The sequence below is a fragment of the Tinamus guttatus genome, unplaced genomic scaffold (assembly GCF_059628265.1).
Source record: "Tinamus guttatus ecotype Peru unplaced genomic scaffold, ASM5962826v1 Tinamus_guttatus_pri_ptg000291l, whole genome shotgun sequence".
Classification (NCBI taxonomy): Eukaryota; Metazoa; Chordata; class Aves; order Tinamiformes; family Tinamidae; genus Tinamus; species Tinamus guttatus.
The window spans coordinates 2175723-2195025 of record NW_028288825.1 but is presented as its reverse complement, the minus strand read 5'-3'; the positions used below and the strand labels follow the sequence as shown (position 1 = coordinate 2195025).

The 19303-nt window shown below is 48.4% G+C and overlaps 1 protein-coding gene across 1 annotated transcript in view; it reads left to right on the top strand.

The window, feature by feature from the left end:
• CACNA1H (calcium voltage-gated channel subunit alpha1 H) overlaps window positions 1-19303 on the top strand; it is a 109011-nt gene that overhangs the window by 52850 nt on the left and 36858 nt on the right. The window contains exons 9-19 of the mRNA XM_088527799.1: window positions 5077-5228; window positions 5749-5934; window positions 6137-6254; window positions 7969-8124; window positions 12762-12852; window positions 15072-15280; window positions 17141-17575; window positions 18146-18246; window positions 18661-18784; window positions 18924-18992; window positions 19105-19289. Coding sequence (XP_088383925.1) covers window positions 5077-5228; window positions 5749-5934; window positions 6137-6254; window positions 7969-8124; window positions 12762-12852; window positions 15072-15280; window positions 17141-17575; window positions 18146-18246; window positions 18661-18784; window positions 18924-18992; window positions 19105-19289 — 1826 coding nt within the window. The remainder of the gene's footprint in view (window positions 1-5076; window positions 5229-5748; window positions 5935-6136; window positions 6255-7968; window positions 8125-12761; window positions 12853-15071; window positions 15281-17140; window positions 17576-18145; window positions 18247-18660; window positions 18785-18923; window positions 18993-19104; window positions 19290-19303) is intronic.

Sequence of the window (19303 nt, the reverse complement as noted above, 5' to 3'; positions counted from 1 at the left end):
AGCTTGTCAACACCTTTGTCACCTATGGCCATCCTTAAACAGAGAGGTGGGTAATGCCGAGGGGATTCCGCAGTGTTGCGCCAATTGCCACGGTTTGGGTTTGTTACTCCAAGCAGTTGTGGGCTTGGGAATTTCCTCCTTTCACCTCTGTGTAATTAGCTTGCAAGCCTTCTTCCCTGCTTCCAATGTCCATTCCTTTCTTTGCTGAGCTCTGGGAAATGAGGATGGTGCTAGAGGCTGTAGACAGGTAAGATGCATCACCAGGGAACACCTGGTGACTGGGAAATGACAACCCCTCAGAAAGGGGGTGAAGAGAGAAAATAAGGATTGTCCCAAAACAAAACACACATGGACAATTCTTTAGGTCTCCTCTTCCTGCTCAGAGTGCCTGCAAACTGAGCTTAAAATATAAAGCACAAAAGTCAACATCAACGTGCTCAAAATCCCAGTGACAGCTTTAGGCCTAGGACTAGAAGGAGAAGAAAAAATAACGCAAGTACAAAGGGTGTTTATGAGACTAAATGTTCTGTATGTGTTTACCACTTCTCTGCATCTCTGCCAGTCTCGGCTCCCCTGTTCAGGAGGCTGCTTTGGGCTTGGGGAGTTTCGGAGCCAAGCGCATCCTTTAATCCGGGCCCTTCCGTCCCTTCCAGGTCCTTCCCACGCGTTCAGTGGGGGACACCAGGGGTCCGAGGGCCCTTTGCCCCCGCGATGGAGACGTGGTTGTTTATTCTGCAGGTCAGAGCCCAAGGGTGCCCAGGCAAGGCCGGTGCCATCCCGCTGGGGCCTGACCAGAGGCTCCCTAAAAGGGGCCTCGGTGGAGGGACAAAGAGGAAGATGGGAATGAGCAGAAGGAGGGACACAAAGAGATAAAGTGACTTGCTTGAAGAGATCTAGTGATTCAGCTACACAGAGGATCTCAGGCTGCAAGGTCCTGCTCGCATTCCTCATCCTCTGCTTGTAAAGGCTGTCAATAACGGGACCATTATGGGCTTCTGCTTTATTGAATCTCTCTGCGCTTTCTGGTTCCAGGAAGGCTCTGGGGTAGCACTAGCTCTGTCTTGCTGAAACCAGAAGTATCAGATTCTCAGAAAGAGACTCGTCATCCAAGGTTTTCAGACCCAAACTATTTAGAAAAGGATTTTTTGTCTGTTTATCTGAACTCAGAATGAACTGCTGAACATTTGAGGGTTTTTTTTTTCCCCCTGATAAAAACATGGTTTTGAATCACTGAAATATTCCGCAGCATAAATATGGCCTTCAAAGTGAGCAGAGGTGCTCGTGCTTTCCCGAGACATGTTTTGCCTGGAGTCAAGGCTAAATGTTACTCTGAGCTCATAGTCAAGGACGCTCAAATCCTGCAAATTGATCCTGGGCAGTTTCTGCCCTTTTCTTGGCTCATGAGAAGTTGCTCTGTCTCCTGCAGCCGAAGTAGGAGCATTCACTGGAATCTCCAGTCTGTGAAGTTTGTACCCAGATCCGAACCCTTTTCCGTGTGCTGCCCGGGATGGTGGTGGGGGAGCAGTGACCCTGTTCTCCGGGGTCATTTTTGCTGCCTGTCCCCTGGGATGGCAGTTCCCACTCCAGCTCCTGCGTGTGGCTCTCTGGACCCTTAGTCCAAGTGACAGCGTTGCCCTCTGCCCACCATCCCTGGCCCTGCATCCGTGCAAGGTTTCCTGGGTGGTTCATGGTCTCCTGAAGTGCCACCTGCTTGACACTGGCCAAGATTGGGCATCTTCTGCCCCATAAATCTGCAGCAAAGTCATGGCCAGACGTCACAGCAGCAGCAGATGTGGAGATACCCAAGGCCATCGCGCTGTCACCGTGCTTTGCAAAAGGAACTTGTCACCCATGTGCGCAGTTTCAAACCCGAAGGAGGAGAAATACTTTCCTTGTCTTAGTTCTTAAGGTTTACAAAAACAACCAACCAATCCTCCCTCATTTGACAGAAGGGAAAAACTACCACTTTGGAAGTACTCTGCATCGTTCCGATACCAGCATTTGGTTTGTTAACTCTTCTTTGCTACGAAGGAAGTTACATTTCTCAACACAACCCTCATCTTTTCAGAAAAAAATTAAATTTCCTTTTCTGAGAAGGTCACAACAAGACATCACAGCAATTTTAAAGCTTTGTTGCAACTTCATTTTCTTCCAGCCAACAAGTCTGATGAAAATAATCCTTGCTATGAAAAATTTTGTTTTGAGCAAATCAATGTTTTGTTTTTCCCAGAGATAAGGGCTCCTGGAAAAATTCCTGTTTGGAGTTGGCTTGAATTTGAACAAAACAACAGTGTCTCCTAGTGGCTGATTCCAGAGGAATGGCTAATTCCATCTTGGCCTTCACGTGTCTCTTCTTGACTCTCCTTTTAGATCTTTGCTCATCCCAGCGTGCGGGAAGCAGGGAATGAGTTGTGCTCTGAGCCTCGGACTGTTTCATAAGCCATAAAAATATCTGTGGCTGTTTTCTGGGCTCCAGTTGCTGTTGAAAGGAGGTAATTGCATTTGAAGGCGGCGTCGCTGGATTCCTGCCTCGTCTGCTGTTTGGCTTCCACTCCGGTCACACCAGAGCTCCTGTGAGCAGCTCGGCCGGTGTCAGGTCTGCCTGTCCCTATCTGCCCGGGGCTGCAGGATCGGGGTCCAAACACCCCTCAGGACAGCAGCCCTGTCACCAAATCAGCTCTGCCCTGCACCTGGGATGAGCAATAAAGGATAAAGAAGATCCCCTTGAGGCGCAATGGCTTTGTGGTGTCACCAATCTGTCCCTCGGTCGGGCTCGAGTGCTGCATCAGCGGCTCATCAGAAGCGTTGGTGAATCTCATCAGTGCCACGTCCTTGTCCTCCGCTTTCCCTCTTCCTCGCTCTCCTGAGAGGTCACTGCAGCTTTTTTTCCAGCTTTCTCTGACGAAGCAAAGTCATGACCCTGGAGAGAAAGCAATAAGGGCTCCAAATTGCCCAAGGGAATTGGCAAATCAATCCAGGCATCCGTATCGGCAGTTAACAGGTTGCAAGCCCAAGTGTTCAACAGGCCACAGAAAAATCACCATGCTGGCTTAGGAATTAGGGGATTTTTAGGAATAACAACTTATGCATCCTTCTTGCTTGCCTGAAGATGTTTTTAAGCTTGTCAAGCACAGGCTTTCCAGGTTGGTTGCCAAGTTTTGCAGCAAGGATTCCCAAGTTTGTCTTGTCAAATTCACATGATTCCAGGTGTAGGGATTTTTTAAAAAAATCACCTGCTATCCTCCTTTTCCCGACAACTTTGCGGTTTTGGTAGCACGTGCAGCAAGAGGCAGGAGCACGTGGAGGCCGCTCTGCCTACTGCAGCTGAGACTGCGGCTGTGCCCCAGGGCACCGGGTGCTGCGGGCAGCAAGGGGGACGCTCCCCGTGTCCCCCGGCACGCGCAGGGCTCCGGGACCCCTCCTGGTTGTGCCCTTAGTCCCCAGGCCGAGCTGGCTCGCGCGGGCGCCTCGGCCTGCGCCGGGGAGGGATGCAGGAATTCCGCGAGTTGTTTTGCTTCTTGGCAGGAATGCGCTTGTATAACGCGAGCGCTGGGGCCCGACCTCGGCGCAGCAGAGCTGGGGGACCGGTGCAGAGGTCCGGGGGACCCCTCTGTGCTATTCTGGTGTCATCAGAGGAGGGGACAGGGGACGAGTGCCAATCCGCGGCGAGCAGAGCCCGCTGGTTCCGTGAAGCCGGGAGAGCCGAAGCCGGTGCGGTCTTTCCCCTGATGTCCATTAGTAATTAGCGCATATGGATTCTAATCGGGAGCACTCGGCGCTCTCTCTCCTGGATAAATGGCTGAGCAGAGGAGTCTGTTGCATAAAGTGATTTAGCCCATGAATGATGGCTCATTAGCAGCCCACAGACTGTCGCTACCGATAACGGGGGATATTCAGGCTTTTCCGGGATCCGCGTTAACTCCTTGTGCCGCTCCGCGGAGCCTCCGCTGCTGCAGCAGCGCCCCGAGGAGCTGCCAACTATTAACAGGGCGTCTAGTGACAGGTAGAGGATGAAGGAAGCTCTTACCAGGCAGGAGATGAGTCAGATGTGAAAATAACACCTTTTTCTAAACAATATTATTACACCAAGAAAATGAAAAGACTCGCTTTCTTTTGCAAAGGAATGGGCCTTGGGCGGTGGAGATGCACATTGCAGAGCCCACTGCTCTTTGCAGGGATAGCTCCAGTAAGGGGAGAAACCCAGGGTCACTTTGTATTTGTCCCTGGTGCCCGTGTTCTGGCCATGAACCAGCCAGACAGGGCACTGGACAGACCGATGCTCCTGCGCTTCCCAGGAAAGGAGCAGTTACGGTTATACCTGCATAGCCCAAATATTGGGAAGTTTTTTGGTCCTGAGGGTGGCAGAGGGGATTGGAAAGGTCAGTTTTTGTATTTCAGCTGCGTGCAAACCTGCACGCTCTGAGAAAACCAGATCACAGAGGGAATCTGGGCCCTGGGGATGAGTCCAGGGCTGTGCTGCTGATGTATCAACAAGATCGCGGGCTTCTTGGGAGCGTTTCCAAAGGCCCTCAGGGAGATAAAACTATTAATCCCACTGACTTTTGCAGATATTAGCTTTCCCAGTTCTCTCAGGATGTGTCTGCAGGAAAGGGACTTTGTGTGGATGCAGCTCCACTGTATTGATAAGGGGCTCCTGCCTTGGGTCCAGCAGTACTCGGAAAGCTCCGCTAAGCTATGTGTGATAAAAACAGTGTTCCTGGCCAGTGCAAGTCTTCCTATGAGCCCTACAGACCCTGCTACCCATTCACCAGGGTACTTTGTCTTATTAAAGTGCACGAGCTCTCCTTTGCCTTCACTTTGGTGTGTTGGGCCGCCGCTGTTCTGCAGCCGCTCCAGAAATGGGATCCCATGTTTCCATTTAAATGCCCAGGGACTGTCTGCAAGGCTCTTGCTTGTCTGCTGGTCCCCGTTGACTTTTATCTCTTCTTTGGGAGAAATACAGGAAAATGCAACTTCTGTGCATCATTAGCACAAATCTCAGAGCCCTTCAGAGGAGGGTTATACTAGGCCATTTCCTCTGTATCTGTGTGACTATTTTGCTTTTTTGTCTTGTAGCCGGACGAGTTGACCAATGCCCTGGAGATCAGTAACATCGTCTTCACCAGCATGTTTGCCCTGGAGATGCTCCTCAAACTCCTTGCCTTTGGCCTCTTTGGCTACATCAAGAACCCGTACAACATCTTCGATGGGATTATTGTGGTCATCAGGTCCCTGCCAGCTCCTTCTCCCTTGTGGTTTTGCTGCTGAGGGCTTAGACCGTTTGGGGAGTGGGACAGGGGACTATGAGTGACCTGGCACGTGTTAACACAGGGCTCACTGGGTACGATGGGCTATAATTACACTGGCCTTTAAGATTCCTGTCTTTAGAAGGGCCATCCAAAGTAAATGGACCTGGCAGATGGAGAAAAGGTCTATTTACGCCGCATGTCTGGCACCGTGGTGAGTTTTCCACTGAAGTGCAGAACGGTCCTGGGAAAGGAGTGCTGTGCGTGTCCGTGTCCCAGCAGCCTGCCCTCCCACCCCTAAAGTGACACCCAACTCAGAGCAGGGCAAGCAGAGGGATAGAAGTTCTGGTGTGTCCCTTTCGAAGGGAACACTGAATGCCAGACTAAACCGGGGGTGGCAGAGCTCGCGTGGGAGAAGCCAGCACTGCTTGTGAAGCTTGAGGGACACCCGTGCCAGCTCAGAGCTGCTGTACAGGCTCACGGTGTTCTCATGTCCCTGCAGCGTCTGGGAGATCATCGGCCAGTCGGACGGAGGCCTCTCCGTGCTCCGGACGTTCCGGCTGCTCCGGGTGCTGAAGCTGGTGCGTTTCATGCCCGCTCTGCGTCGCCAGCTGGTGGTCCTGATGAAGACTATGGACAACGTGGCCACTTTCTGCATGTTGCTCATGCTCTTCATCTTTATCTTCAGGTACCAGGCTGTAGTTCTTGGATTAATCGTTCAGCTCGCTTAAGTAATATGTAGATGACAATGGAGCACGTTTGCGAGGCTGCCTACGTGACAGAAGTGCTCACAGTAGACTGACAGGCAGACGTTCAACAGATGATTTTCCTCTTTGCAGTCTCGTTTTTCATGCAATACTGTGATTCCCTCCCTCTCTTTTCCACTCTAGCATTCTCGGCATGCATCTTTTTGGATGCAAGTTCAGCCTGAAAACCGATACAGGAGACACAGTTCCAGATAGAAAGAATTTTGATTCCTTGCTTTGGGCCATTGTGACAGTCTTCCAGGTAAGCTCTGGGTCCTCCCAGAAGTTTTAATATAAGCCAGGTGAACATACTTTTGCTTTTATATATATATATATATATATGTATATATATTCCATTAGATATCCAATTGGGACTCTAATAGCACTATGGAGCTTTTAGGACAGAGTGACTTTCTTTGTGACTTTTCCTGTTGAGTTAGCTGGTATCTACAAACCCTGATGGAGAAGCCACCTACGCAAAAGCATCACGGTGCCTATCTCTTGTTAGCAAAAGTAAAATATGAGAAGGCCTGGAAATCCGGTTTTGTTTTCCTTACATCAAGACCTACGGTGCACTACATATCTATTGTCCCTCCTGCTCTCTGTCCTGAGTAACAAGCCTGCACCTTTCCCTGCCCCTAAAATGCACTTTCCAAGCAATTTCATTTAGCTGGGGGTAACAAATACTGTCACATATCAGAACTGCAGCAACTGGCTCTGCATCCTGGGAAATTGTGTGTGTGAAAACTTTTTCCTGCGCAGACAAAGTCTGTTATATCCTTGCAATTACTGGTATGTTCCACAACGGATTAATACCTGTATTTCCAGGACATTCTCAGCATAAATATTAGTCTTTTCTGTTTAATGGTTCTCTCCTTATAGCCCAGGTCCAGCAAGTGGACCACGGTGTAGACAACATTGAGCTAGATTTCTAAGTGCAGAGTAGGGGCTCCCCATAGTAGCATGCAAGGTGCAAACCACTCCAGGATCTTCACTGTGAAGATTAAGGCCTCTTGCAAAGTTTTTCTTTATGCAAAGAGAGATTTAATTTTCAGCAAGGAGAAATCAGCATAAGTCTCACAGGTTCATATTTTTCTCTTTATCCTGTATAAAATTAATACAGAAGTCTGCATTTAACAGTCCTGTGGGTGAATAGAGCTGGCACAGTGCACAAGGGCTTGGCCCTACATCCTATGGAGGTTAATAAGTGACATGCCTCAGTGGAGCTGACTGCGTTCCTGTCCCCAAAATCACCTTGTGGGCAGGAGACGAGGGGAGATTAGAGGCTATATTCATTTTAAACCTGGATGCATTAATATGTCATCTGTTTTTCTTATGCTCTGGGCTTTTCTGAGCTCCAGGATAGCTAAGAGGATGTGAATCCGCAATGAAGGTCCCTTGGAGCAAGGCTTGGCAAAGATGTACATATTTTTGCCCATCTTATCAGTACTTTTACCAAATAGACAGCATTTTTCTTCCCTAAGTTTCCTGAACCACCGTGTGTCATTTACCATGTCAAATACCTTGCTCCCTACCCTTTTGCGCAGCTGCAGGTAACTTAGAAAGGGCAAGAGGAAAAATACAGCTCCAAAAGGAGACAGCAGCTGTGGCCCCGGGCCTTTTATCTCCCGATGTTATCAAAAAGAGACAACACACCCGCCAAATTGTGGGACTCGATCTAGTGCTGCCCTTCATGTTACCACAGCTGGTATCTGAAAAGAGTCATCTTGCTGGGCAGCAGAGTGCTGGGTGCTCCTGCAGACAGTGGAGATCTGGCTGGGAGAGAGGTCTCACCTGCAGAGATCTAAATAAAAGGATGTTTTGCTGTCTCATCGCATGAGACCTGCTAATGATTATGCTCAGGAAAAGGTCAAGAGGAGAGGCAGAAATGGCTGAGTCAGTGAGTATTTGTGTGCAGCTGCTGTCCAGGAGAGGAGTGGAATAATCAGAGCGTCTTTCCGTCCATCTCTGTGCAGATCCTCACTCAAGAGGACTGGAATGTGGTCCTCTACAATGGGATGGCCTCCACGTCCTCCTGGGCAGCACTCTACTTTGTGGCCCTGATGACCTTCGGCAATTACGTGCTCTTCAACCTCCTCGTTGCCATCCTGGTAGAAGGCTTCCAAGCAGAGGTAAGAGGTCTGAGCAGAGGGAGGGAGAAAACAGAGAACCACGTGTAAGCATCAGTAGGAATCAGTCCATATCCGTGCAAACTTCAGGGCATGCAGAGAGCCTGGAGTTTAACCTTGAGGGAGTACAGGTGAGCTGGGCAGAGCATGCAGGGCTCCGTCTTTGCAAATAAGACTCCCTAGACTGGGCATGGGCTAGGGAGATAACCATTTGGTTCATCTGCTACCAAGTCGCTTCTTGTGACCATAAGAAAATTGTTTAGGACAGATTTGACTAGCCTCAATTCCACCTTTGTCCTGTGTTTTGGGTTTCCTTATGGTGAGCCTCAGGCTTTTGATGGGTCTCGCCAACAGGAGGGACCAGACAGGATGTAGATGGGCTGAACAGAGGCTTTTTCTTGCAACTGTCACCTATATATAATCTGAGGCTAGCTGCACGGCTGTTAGAAAAGCAGTGTTTCAAGGTTGCAAACATTAAATATTGAGATACCTGGGATGATCTGGAGCAAATAAATGCTAATCCTTAGCTACACTGAAAATAATGTCTGTATTGGGTCAACGAGCAGGGAATTTGCTAAAGTGCACGCATCTCATCTCACATGGAGAGGATTAGAGAAATGATGCTATTTCTCAGGCAACAGTGATACCCGATGTGCTGATCAGCACAGGAGCCTCTGCAGCTGTGCAGGCAGTCGCATGCCCTGGGATCATGAGCAGCACCCTTGGTGCAAACAGGGCCTTGCAGCCCCTTCAGCTCCCCTTTTCCTCAGCAATTTCACTCTCCCAATCCGTTTTCAACATCCTGAGTGAAGGACATTATCCTCTGCCCTGTCCTCTTCTCCGTCATCCTTTCAGATCAGAGCAAATCCACTTGGGAGAGATTTAAAATGAGAACAGTGATCTTGTTTCATCTGTAAATATAAGGACGTGCATGCACATAGGTATTTTCAGAAAAGGAGAACCATTTCAAAACCCTAGGACAAATGGGAATGATTTTGAGAACTACATAAAATCATCCAGTCCCAGTTCAAGCTAAGAACGGGATTGAAAGGGTTTGCGCCACACTTTGGGATTTTTTAATTATTACTTTTTTATTTGTGCAACATGCAAGAAGAGAAAGTTAACTTAGCACTGAGTGGCACAGAGAGTCAGAAAGAAAATGAGAAAATGGCTTCAGTTTTCACCGCCTTAGCTCCCAAGGGGAATAAGAGAATGAAAATCTTTATTTTTTTTAGCTTTTCATTTTTTCTCCAGAAATGGCATCGTGCTTGTATTTGTTGTGTTTATAGCACAGTTAGACACACTGTCACTGACCATGGAATATAATTGAAATATTCATGGACCAACAATTCCCTTCTCTCAATCCAGCACAGTCGTATTTATGTCCTTCAAGGATTCATTATTAAAACATCCCTCCCAGCTTCCTCCTAGCACTAGCAGAGGAAAATTAATTGAAACAACAGGAGCCAAGCCCTAGTTTGGAGAAAACAGCCCTGTTGTACATGGCTCGGGGCTGTTTCCTGGATGCTGAGGGCGATGGGTCCTACTTGCACACAAAGAGAGGACCCAAGTAGGCCAGCTCTGTGCTCTCAAAAACCAGCTCTGCATTAGTGAGCATCCGGATGGCTGTGCAGTGTGGACCATGCTCTGAAGATCCAGAACATCTTCCTAAGAACAGCTAGAGGTCATTAAACAAGGCCAAGCCTGCACATCGTGTATCAGTGCCTTGAGGTTTAGTTCTGAACTCATGAAGTTGTTTTGTGTCACGGATCTCTGCATCCTGTGGTTCTGCTCAGGATCTACAGCACCTTCACCATGTTCCTGTGCTACTGAAACCTGTTGCGGACAGAGACAAACATTTTACTACTGTCTTTGAAAGAGCAAAGCCAAAGCCTTGTCCGTATTGCTCAAAGCGCTGCATTAATTGCTTCATTCCAGCCTAGAAGGGGTTTCCTCTAGGAGAGCTGCCAAGTGTATTCAAAGTGCATGTGCTGGACCTCAGTCCTGCTAGAAAATGGCCTGCACAGGTTGTAGCAAATGTCTGATGAAGTGATAGATTTTCCTGAACTGAGTGGAGAAGCAACCAGTACAGCTGGCCCTGTGGCAGCCCAGAGAGGGAACTCTTCAGTGACCAGAATGGGTCTGATATCCTCAAACTCAGCCCAACAGGAAGGCTGGCTGGGAAAAGAGGACGTGTCAGGGAAACCCAAACAGGTGCTAACCAGCATGTGTGACCTGAATACCTGGAAACTGCTCCCCTTCCTCCTGGTGCTGGTACAAGGTGCTGCTGATGCTCAAATCAAGAAGACGTTTGGGAATCTTGAGGACTTTTGTTCACTTGCTGGCCCTGTGGCTGGCTCTCCCTCTCTGGTGCATGGAGGCTTCTTTTTTAGCTTGAGCACTCTCACATTTCAGCACAGAGAGCCCTTGCACTGTCTCCTGGTGCTGTTATACATGCAGCCCCCGTGCCCCACATGCATCCTCTGTCATCACTCACTCTGAAAGAAGTTTTCTCTGCTCAACAGCCTGGCAGGTACCTTTGTACCCCCTTCCTTACTGCCCTCTGGGAGCTGCATCGCGTGCTGATGTGATGCCAGAAAACAGGAGCCTGGTGCAGTATCCTGAGTACCTGGCTGCAAACCCAAGCGAATGGATGTTCTTTTCCCCCAGGCTTAATGGCTCCTTTCAGAGCTGTTACAAACCATGATTTAAATACGGAGCAGTTTTCAAAGCTTGTATTATTCACTCAGTGCTGCCACAGAAAAAGCCAGCAGCCACAGGCATGACATTTGCAGGGCACATTTTGCTCTCCACTTCCATTTATTATAAATCTTGACATTAAGCCTGCGGGCTTGTCAGATGTCTCATAGTGAGGTATCAGCCATGCTACAGAAAACCCTTTTCAGGGCTGTATTTCAGCTACATGGACTTGAATCAAGTCTTGCACTTATAAATGAATAGCTTAGCTCTAGTGGTAAACCGACGACTGCTGAAGTCTCCTTGGACAAGTCAGAAGAGGAAGTATCAGTAGAGCTGGGACTTTTTTCTTTCGTCATCCCTTGTTCTGCCAGCAGACATTGGGAACGTGTCAAATTCTTGTTTTGATCTCCATAGTCTTGTCCCCATTCAGGGTGACTCTCTAAGCAGTTGTGGAAGATGCTGATGTGCAGTTCTCCCTTCGCTCAAGTCTGTCTTGCCCTCGGATGGAGTGTGACTCCAGGTCAGACTGGGCAGAGTGCCAGGGCCCTGCTCCATCAGCAGTATTTCAACAAGAACACGGTAAAACCTTGTGCTGGGAATCACACAAAGATCTCAGCTTAATCTCTGCTTTGATTTGGCCGTGGAGCAAACTTGACTTATAACCTAGAAGGGAATAGGTATAATTGGCCACGAAGAACATGTTTAGTACAGATTATTCTTCCTTTATGCTTAGGACAACAATAAGCCAGACTTCAAACAGGACCAAAATGGCATAGTTGTACTCAACGTTGCTCCCATGTCATTTTGAAATCTGCTCCAGAGCTGCTCTGGAAAAGCAGACAAACCTTCCAAAAATTATGCAAATCTCTCAGCTTCTCTCTGCTATTACTCCTGCTCCAAAACAGAGAAGACGAATAGGGAAACTTAAGCCTTTCAGTCATCTTTGGCTGCACCAGTTAGCAGTACATCACAGATGAAATTAAGCTCACTGCTGCTTTAGCACCGTGTCTCTAGGAGCCGTGGTGATTTGTTCGGGCATCTACTAAAGAACTGTGCTCCTTTTCCAGGATCAGCTGCTTTAATGCAACCGTTTGGTACCAGTTTGCACGGCTTTTCTGCAGTCTTGATGGATCAAGCTAGAGTCCTGCCGAGAGCCTGCTGGATTCCTTCCCTCCCGCTGACTCCACAGCAGAGGAGAACCCAGCACTGGCTCTTCTCCTCTGCACTCTTATATTATTTAGCTGTGTATTTTGGGAGCAGAGGCAGATATGTGTGAAAGGGAAAAATAACCACAGGAAGCACTGAAACAGGCATCCAGGAGGAGAGCTGGTCCCAGGGCTCTTGGTTGTTCTCTCTCCTGGGATGACCATCTTCTGCCTCAGCTTCTACATTGCCAAGAGATTTCCCAGTGCAGCCTCAATTAGCAGACAGCATGAGGGGAGCAAACCAGGCCTGGGTTTTCAGATCTAGTTTGAATTTATAGCACTGTCAAATAAAAGAGAAAAACCCTGCAATATCTTTTGACATTAAAACCTAAGTGCTTTCAGCTGGGATCATGGAGAGAACAAATATGGAGCCCTGCAATGCCAGTTTTTCTTAGTCACTTCTCCAATTGCAGCTGCGCTTTCGTGTCCCCCCCCCGGGACGTGCTGACACAGTGTAGGAAACACAATGACAATTGCGGGAGCAGTGTTCACAATCACAACCTCATCCCTTCTGTCCAAGTAAGAAAACAAATCAAAACAGGGAAGAGGGATGTGCCCGGGGTCATTCCCTAGGGCAGTGTCAAGGGAATTTGGCATTCTGCCCTGCTGCTGCTTGAGACTGCACTCTGGCCAAGAGGAGCTGAAGTATCTCTGAGCTTCTAACTGATCCAAACAGCCTTTGTGCTAAACTTTGATTGCCATAAAATCTTTTAATTACCCTTCACCTTTCTGCAGGGTGATGCCAATAGGTCGGACACAGATGAGGACAAGACGTCGGCCAACTTTGATGATGATTTTGAGAAGTTGAAAGACCTCCGAGCAACAGGTAGGATTTTGCTTCTATTTTTCTCCTGTGAATTAGAGCTCTGCTACAGCCCTGCTTCTGCACTCATCTTTTTCCCAAAATTTATGGAATAAAGTGGAAGATCTTTTCATGCTAGCTAATTTATTTGGAAATTACTCTGATAACTGCGTTCGTTAGCAGAGCAGCTATGCAAAAGTGTTCAGAGAGCTTTAATAAAAATCTTGAGAGTTGATATTTCCTTCAAGCAGATACCTTTCCAGTTTTAAACTGTACAAGGTTATTTAGTTATGTCACATGTTTTCTTCTGTATCCTTATCACAGAATGGTTCTCTGACAGCAATATTTATAAACTACTTCTGAGCAGCTTTTCAAAATCAGTCAAGTTCTCATCTCTTCTCTTTGGTTTCCCACACAAATGCATCTGGGGAGGTTTAATTAGTAGAAATGTTGTTGTTTGTTTGTGTTATAGAAGGTCATTGCCACTGATTTGAAATAAGGCCACATTGTACTAGTGCAGTATAAACAGGGGGATCATTGGGGCAGTCTTCACTCTACTGAGTTTGCAGATAGGATGGGAAGGGATCAGATATTTAAGCACAGTGAATGGCACGCTGGTAAACAGGAACTGGCCTCGTTTCTCTGCATTTTTATTCTCAGCTTGGGCTTTTGTTAGGATTCCTTTAAATGCTTCTAAAGCAGCATTCATTTCAGCAAGGGAAATGCTATTGATTGTGGCAAGCAGGTGGAAATCAGTCAAGGAAGGAGTGTAAGTAATTTGTCAGAGAAGCTAAGGAGACAAAGCTGCATCAACGCGAGCGGACGAAGCCGTCCGGCCTGCAGAGCAGCAAAGATCCCAAACACCAAGTGAACAAATGCATCTCCATGCACGTAAGCCACAGCTTACACTTCCTTTGCAGCAGCTGTTTGCTGGGCAGCTTCAAGTAATTACAGATTTATAGGTGGAGGAAACATCACCTCTTCTCAGTTAATACAGAAATAGGAATTAGGGCTGAACTCTTTGTCAGTCAAAGTCCATGAATAATTGTGCATCTCCATAAGCCTCCTGGGTGCCAACCAGTGACTAAACAGCATAAGGACATTAACAATTCTATTACAAAGCTACTGGTCTGTAAACAGATGCACTGGCAAGGGAAACTTGTGTATTGCAGATTAACAAATTTTTAATTGGATCTTCCACCCCTCAAAGGGAGTGGCAATGTTCCCGTGGACTTCTGTGGTGCGTGTCAGCCAGCAAGTAAACAGATGATACGAAGAAGCAAACGGTGTTATAAAAGCAGCCGGTGGAGGAAAAATAGCAGGGATAATTCACTTGCTTGAATTTCTCATTGCAGTAACCAAACATGGTGAGATGGAATCATTTCCTATGCCACCTGTTTAAATATAGGCACATCCTTCTCTCCCCCTCTCTAACCCTACTTCTACAGGCATTAAACCAGAATCCACTAAACCCAGCAAAACAGGGGTTTGTTCCGCTTAACTTTTGTGTTTGTCACAGCTTTAGGTTTTGGGTGTTACGGCACTCGGTGCTGCTGGAGGAGATGTGGTCTATAACCTCTGCAGGCTGTAGAAAGGACGAAACAGCGTTCTGTATGAGTTTAATATTATATTGCTGCAACATCTCTCTACAGAGGGCTTTTTACTTGCTGCACAGCTAAAACAGATGCTTTTTCTGCAATTACCAGAGATCCGTCATTAGATTTCCCTTTTGCAGGAGGTTTAGTCTTCCAGGTGTGTGGATATTTAGAAGCCATTTCCATTTCCTGTCGCCCAAACAGATGACTCAAGACAATGACTAATGTTTGCTTAGTTCCTTCCTGATGAGAGAATTTGAAGCAGATCAGAACTGTATAAAAATCTCTGTGGAAAAATCTGACAAGGAGAAGAGATTAATTTACCAGATTGGGTTTAGGCAGTCCTCAGTGTTCTTTTCCTGGTCTCTTCCAACACCAAAAATTTGTGGTGCCACTCTCCATATCCCAAGAAACACTAAGCAAAGGAAACTTTCTTTGGAGGCTCATGAGTTCCAAGCTCAGCCACTGCTGAAAACCCCTTAAAAGGCCTTGACGTTTGCCGTATGTCTCCTACCGAAGCAGGCGGGTGATCTTAGCATTGCCCACAAAATTCAACCTCCATTCAGCAGAGCCTCTAGAAAACACGATGTCCGTGTTGAACAGTGATTCCCGTAGCTGAAGAACCCTGTGTTCTCTCTCTCGTTCCAGAGATGAAGATGTACTCGCTCGCCGTCACCCCGAACGGGCACTTGGAGGGCAGGGGCAGCATGCCACCTCCCATCATCATGCGCACCGCGGCCACCCCGATGCCCACGCCGAAGTGCTCCCCGCACATGGACTCGGTGCACACTTTTGTGGACTCGAGGCGAGGGAGCAATGCTTCGCTAGACCCCGTGAGCTACGATCAGAAGTCCTTGGTAGGTTCCCCGTGCTGACAGCACTCCTTCTAGTGCTTGCAAACAGCAAGGTGATGTGTGTGTTTTAGTCAACTCTTGTTAAAGAGATTTCCTATTATATGTCTCTGCTTCCTGGTGCTTCTTGGTGTTTCCTGGTGCTTTCCTGGTGTTTCCCGGTGTTTCCTGGTGCTTCTGGTGCGGTGCCAGCTGATCGTTCCTGCTGTGTGTGCATCACTGGAAAATGGGAAGGAGTGTGGTAGCAATCACGAGTATGAGGAATGGGAGGAGAACAGATTCAGGAGGGAGAAATGAGGAGGTATGCTGAGGTGAGACGACGACAGCATGGCAGGACAGGATGTGGTGGGGGAAACACAGATGTCCTGAGACTCAGGACTTTCCAGCCTGGCTTGCATTGGGAGCCCATGCGAACCCCCTTCAGTGAGCAAAAGCATCCTGAGACAAGACACATTGAGTGCCTGCCCCACCAAACCCCCTTGAGAAGAGTCTGCCAACCACACTGATTGTGCTGGGGTGTCTTGGAGAAGCTGTGGAGCAGGTTGAGGCCCGGCTCCCTCCACAGTGCTTTAGGAATGCAGCTGGGACACACTTGAGCACAAAGGGAATGCAGCGTTTGTCCCCACCAGGACCGCACTGAGCTCCAGCGATGGCACAGCAGCCCTTTTGGAGGGGAAGCAGAGACGCAGCGAGGTGTGAGTTAATGGATTGCAACCAAGTGCTCATGGAGGGGAGAGAGCCGGCTGCTCTGGCAAATGATTTCATTTTGCCTGTAACAGGGGAGCAGGAGGGCAGCTCTGTGAAAACAGAGGGAGCAGAGTTAATAGACAAAGTGGATTGCAGCCGCTGCTTATCTGCGCTGTTCCTCTGCTCTGTAACTGCAATATCGTGTTCACATCAAGGCAGCAGACCGTGAAGGCACTTCACACACAGCCACTATTCCCCTTGGTAAGCTGCTTAGTCAAGGTAATGCTTTTGAAAGGAAAATAGAGATGACTCTGTTGTTTGCCTTGAGGTTTCATGGGATTGTGAGTTGCCGGAAAAGGTTGCTCGTGGTTTAAATCCTCTCTCTGAGAGCGTGTCAGTGCCACCAGCCAAAGGGAGATGAAGCAGTCGGAGGAGAGCTGGCCAACAGCCTTGGGAAGGAGGAAGGTGCTTGGCCTTGCTCCTGTGCCAGGAGGGTACATGGAGGGAAAAGGAGTTTTCCTTCTAGCTTTCCTGATCTCACCTTAAGTGCTCTTCCCCTACCCAGCTGAGCAACTACCAGCCAGAAAAGTGCAGTGACACATTGATCGCCAGCGGAAATTTGCTGTGAAAGAGACACTCATTACACCTCCATATGCAGCAAATTAAAGAATCCCAGAATGGTTCAGGTTGGAAGGGACTTCTAGAGATCATCTAGTCCCACCCCCTGCTCAGAGAGGGACACCCAGAGCACAGGGCACAGGGTCACAAAAGAGAAAAGAGAATGTGAATGAGGGCACCATTTCCAACAGGCACTTGTGTTTTAAGTGCTGGAACGGCTTTGGATGCTGGGGAGATGTGTGCTGAAGCCACTTTGGCATGAGGAAAGACAGGGCCACGTTGCTGGTAGTGCCCCTGGGTTCAGTTGTGAACGTTGCCACTGCTGTAGGAAATCCCACAGCATGCAGCATTGGTAGGTGTGCTGCAGTGCAGTTTAAAGGGTGTTTTCAGTGCGGGCTCAGCTGGGTGCTTGGCTCCTTTCTTGAGGCATCGACATGATAAAAGCAGGGTTGGAAGGGGAAGGTGAGTCGCAACAGGAGGGGTCCTCCAGTCTGGGCAAAACGCCATTCCTGTTGGCATCCTCCTGCAAATGAAACCTCAACTGTTTTTCTCCTCTCTCAGTCCAGCCTCCGCAGCTCCCCTTGCGCCAACTGGGGGACCAGCAGCAACTGGGGGAGCCGCCGCTCAAGCTGGAACAGCCTGGGCAGAGCCCCAAGCCTCAAAAAGAAGAACCAGACGGGCGAAAGAGAGTCCTTGCTCTCAGGGGAGGGGAAAGGCAGCACGGACGACGATTCCGACGACGCCAAGTCCAGCACGGTGAGCAGGGCCTCGCTGCAGCGCCGGGCCGAGTCCCTGGACTACCGCAGCGCCCTGGACCTGCCCGAGCTGCTGCAGCTGCCCCCCGCGCGCCCCTCGCTCAGCGTCAGCCCCGTGGCCGTCCTGCCCGCCGAGTACCAGGACTGCAACGGCAAGATGGTGCACGTGCCCAGCGAGTTCTTCCTGCGCGTCGACAGCCACAAGGAGGACGCGCTGGACTACGAGGACGACATGGAGGATGTGAGTTCAGCGCGAGCCGGGGGCTCGTGTGTTAGGATGTGATCCTATTCCAGGAAGGTTGATTAAAAATCCCGCTCGGGCTCACGTGTGTTGCTGCCTTTGTGCAGACAAAATGAATGAAGATTTGAGGCGTGGGCCTCTGTTTCCCAGGGAGTTCTTTAGCTAAAGGGGTGTCCTGTTGCATTTCAGTGGTCTCCAGCAGAGCAGAGCCACAGGGGATGTTCACACATGTGCCTCGTCTTCTGACTGAGATTATTCCTCTTGCCCAGGGTGCCTCCAAAAATTGTTTGACATCTTTTAAGTTTTGACAGAACTTCGTATCTCACAATGGTACCTGGCCAGAATCTGGCTTGTCGAGTCCGTATCTCTCTGTAAAACACTCCTTTCGTACGTTCTTTGGAAGAACGTGCTACCCCCTCCCATTCCGACCCCAGCTCTCAAAAATGCTGGGACTCCTTGCGGGGGCACCCTGAAATGCCAGGTACTACCCCCCTTTCAAGGGGGAACCATGATGGCTGAAGAGGCAGGAAAATAAAAGAGGAAAAAAGATGTTTCTTCTTTTCTGCCTAGAGTTACTGCTACCGGATTCGTAAAGTCTTAGAGCCCTACAAACCAGAGTGGTGCAAGAATCATGAAGATTGGTCCCTCTACTTGTTTTCCCCACAGAATCGGTAAGAAATCCTGGTGAAATGCCAGGTTTTTGAGGTAGTTGAATAATATACTTTTAGCTAGGTTTTTCATGGGGGAAAAAAAATTCTTCGATGCAGAAGCACTGAGAATTTCAGAATTCGATTCCAGATATTTAGGTAACATTTCTGTTACATGTGGATAGAATCACTGCATGGGTCATTCCATGCCTGTGTAGAAGGAAGAGTGGTTTAGCCACCATTGATAACAGCCACCATTTCATCTGGTTTTCTGCAGTAATAATAATGGCTTCAGGAGTTTGTGCTTGTAGATCGACTACCTGACCCACTACTGGCAGCACAGATGTTGTGGAAGGCCTTTGTAGACAGGTCTTTAGATGGGAATTCCTTGCTGACCCAACCACATGAAGGACATTCTTCTGCCCTTCCTTTCTGCAGGTTCCGAGTGATGTGCCAGAAAGTCATTGCCCACAAAATGTTTGATCATGTGGTGCTGGTCTTCATATTTCTCAACTGCATCACGATAGCGCTGGAACGACCAGATATAGACCCACAGAGCACGGTGAGTACTGAGTCATTTTATTGCTTGTTTCTACACTCACATCTCAGTCTTATCAGGGAAAGATCCCACGAGATGAAAGATGTTTATTTTCTAATCTCTTTAAATAACTGGCTATTTTCTGTTGCTCTATGTTTTACAGGAAAGGATATTCCTAAGTGTTTCCAATTACATTTTCACTGCAATCTTTGTGGCTGAAATGATGGTTAAGGTAATTACGTCTCCATCTCATGATCCTTGGTGAGACCTGGCATAGACTGAAGACATGACATAGCTATGATTATGCTGATTAGATTTAAATGTCCCTATTCTCCTGGTTCCAGGTGGTAGCTCTTGGCTTCTTCTCTGGGGAGAACACCTATCTCCAGAGCAGCTGGAATGTCCTAGATGGAGTCCTGGTCTTTGTATCTATCATTGACATTATTGTCTCCATGGCATCGGCAGGCGGAGCTAAGATCCTGGGTGTCCTTCGGGTGTTGAGACTTCTGCGGACCTTGAGACCTCTCCGGTACTTTCAGCAAC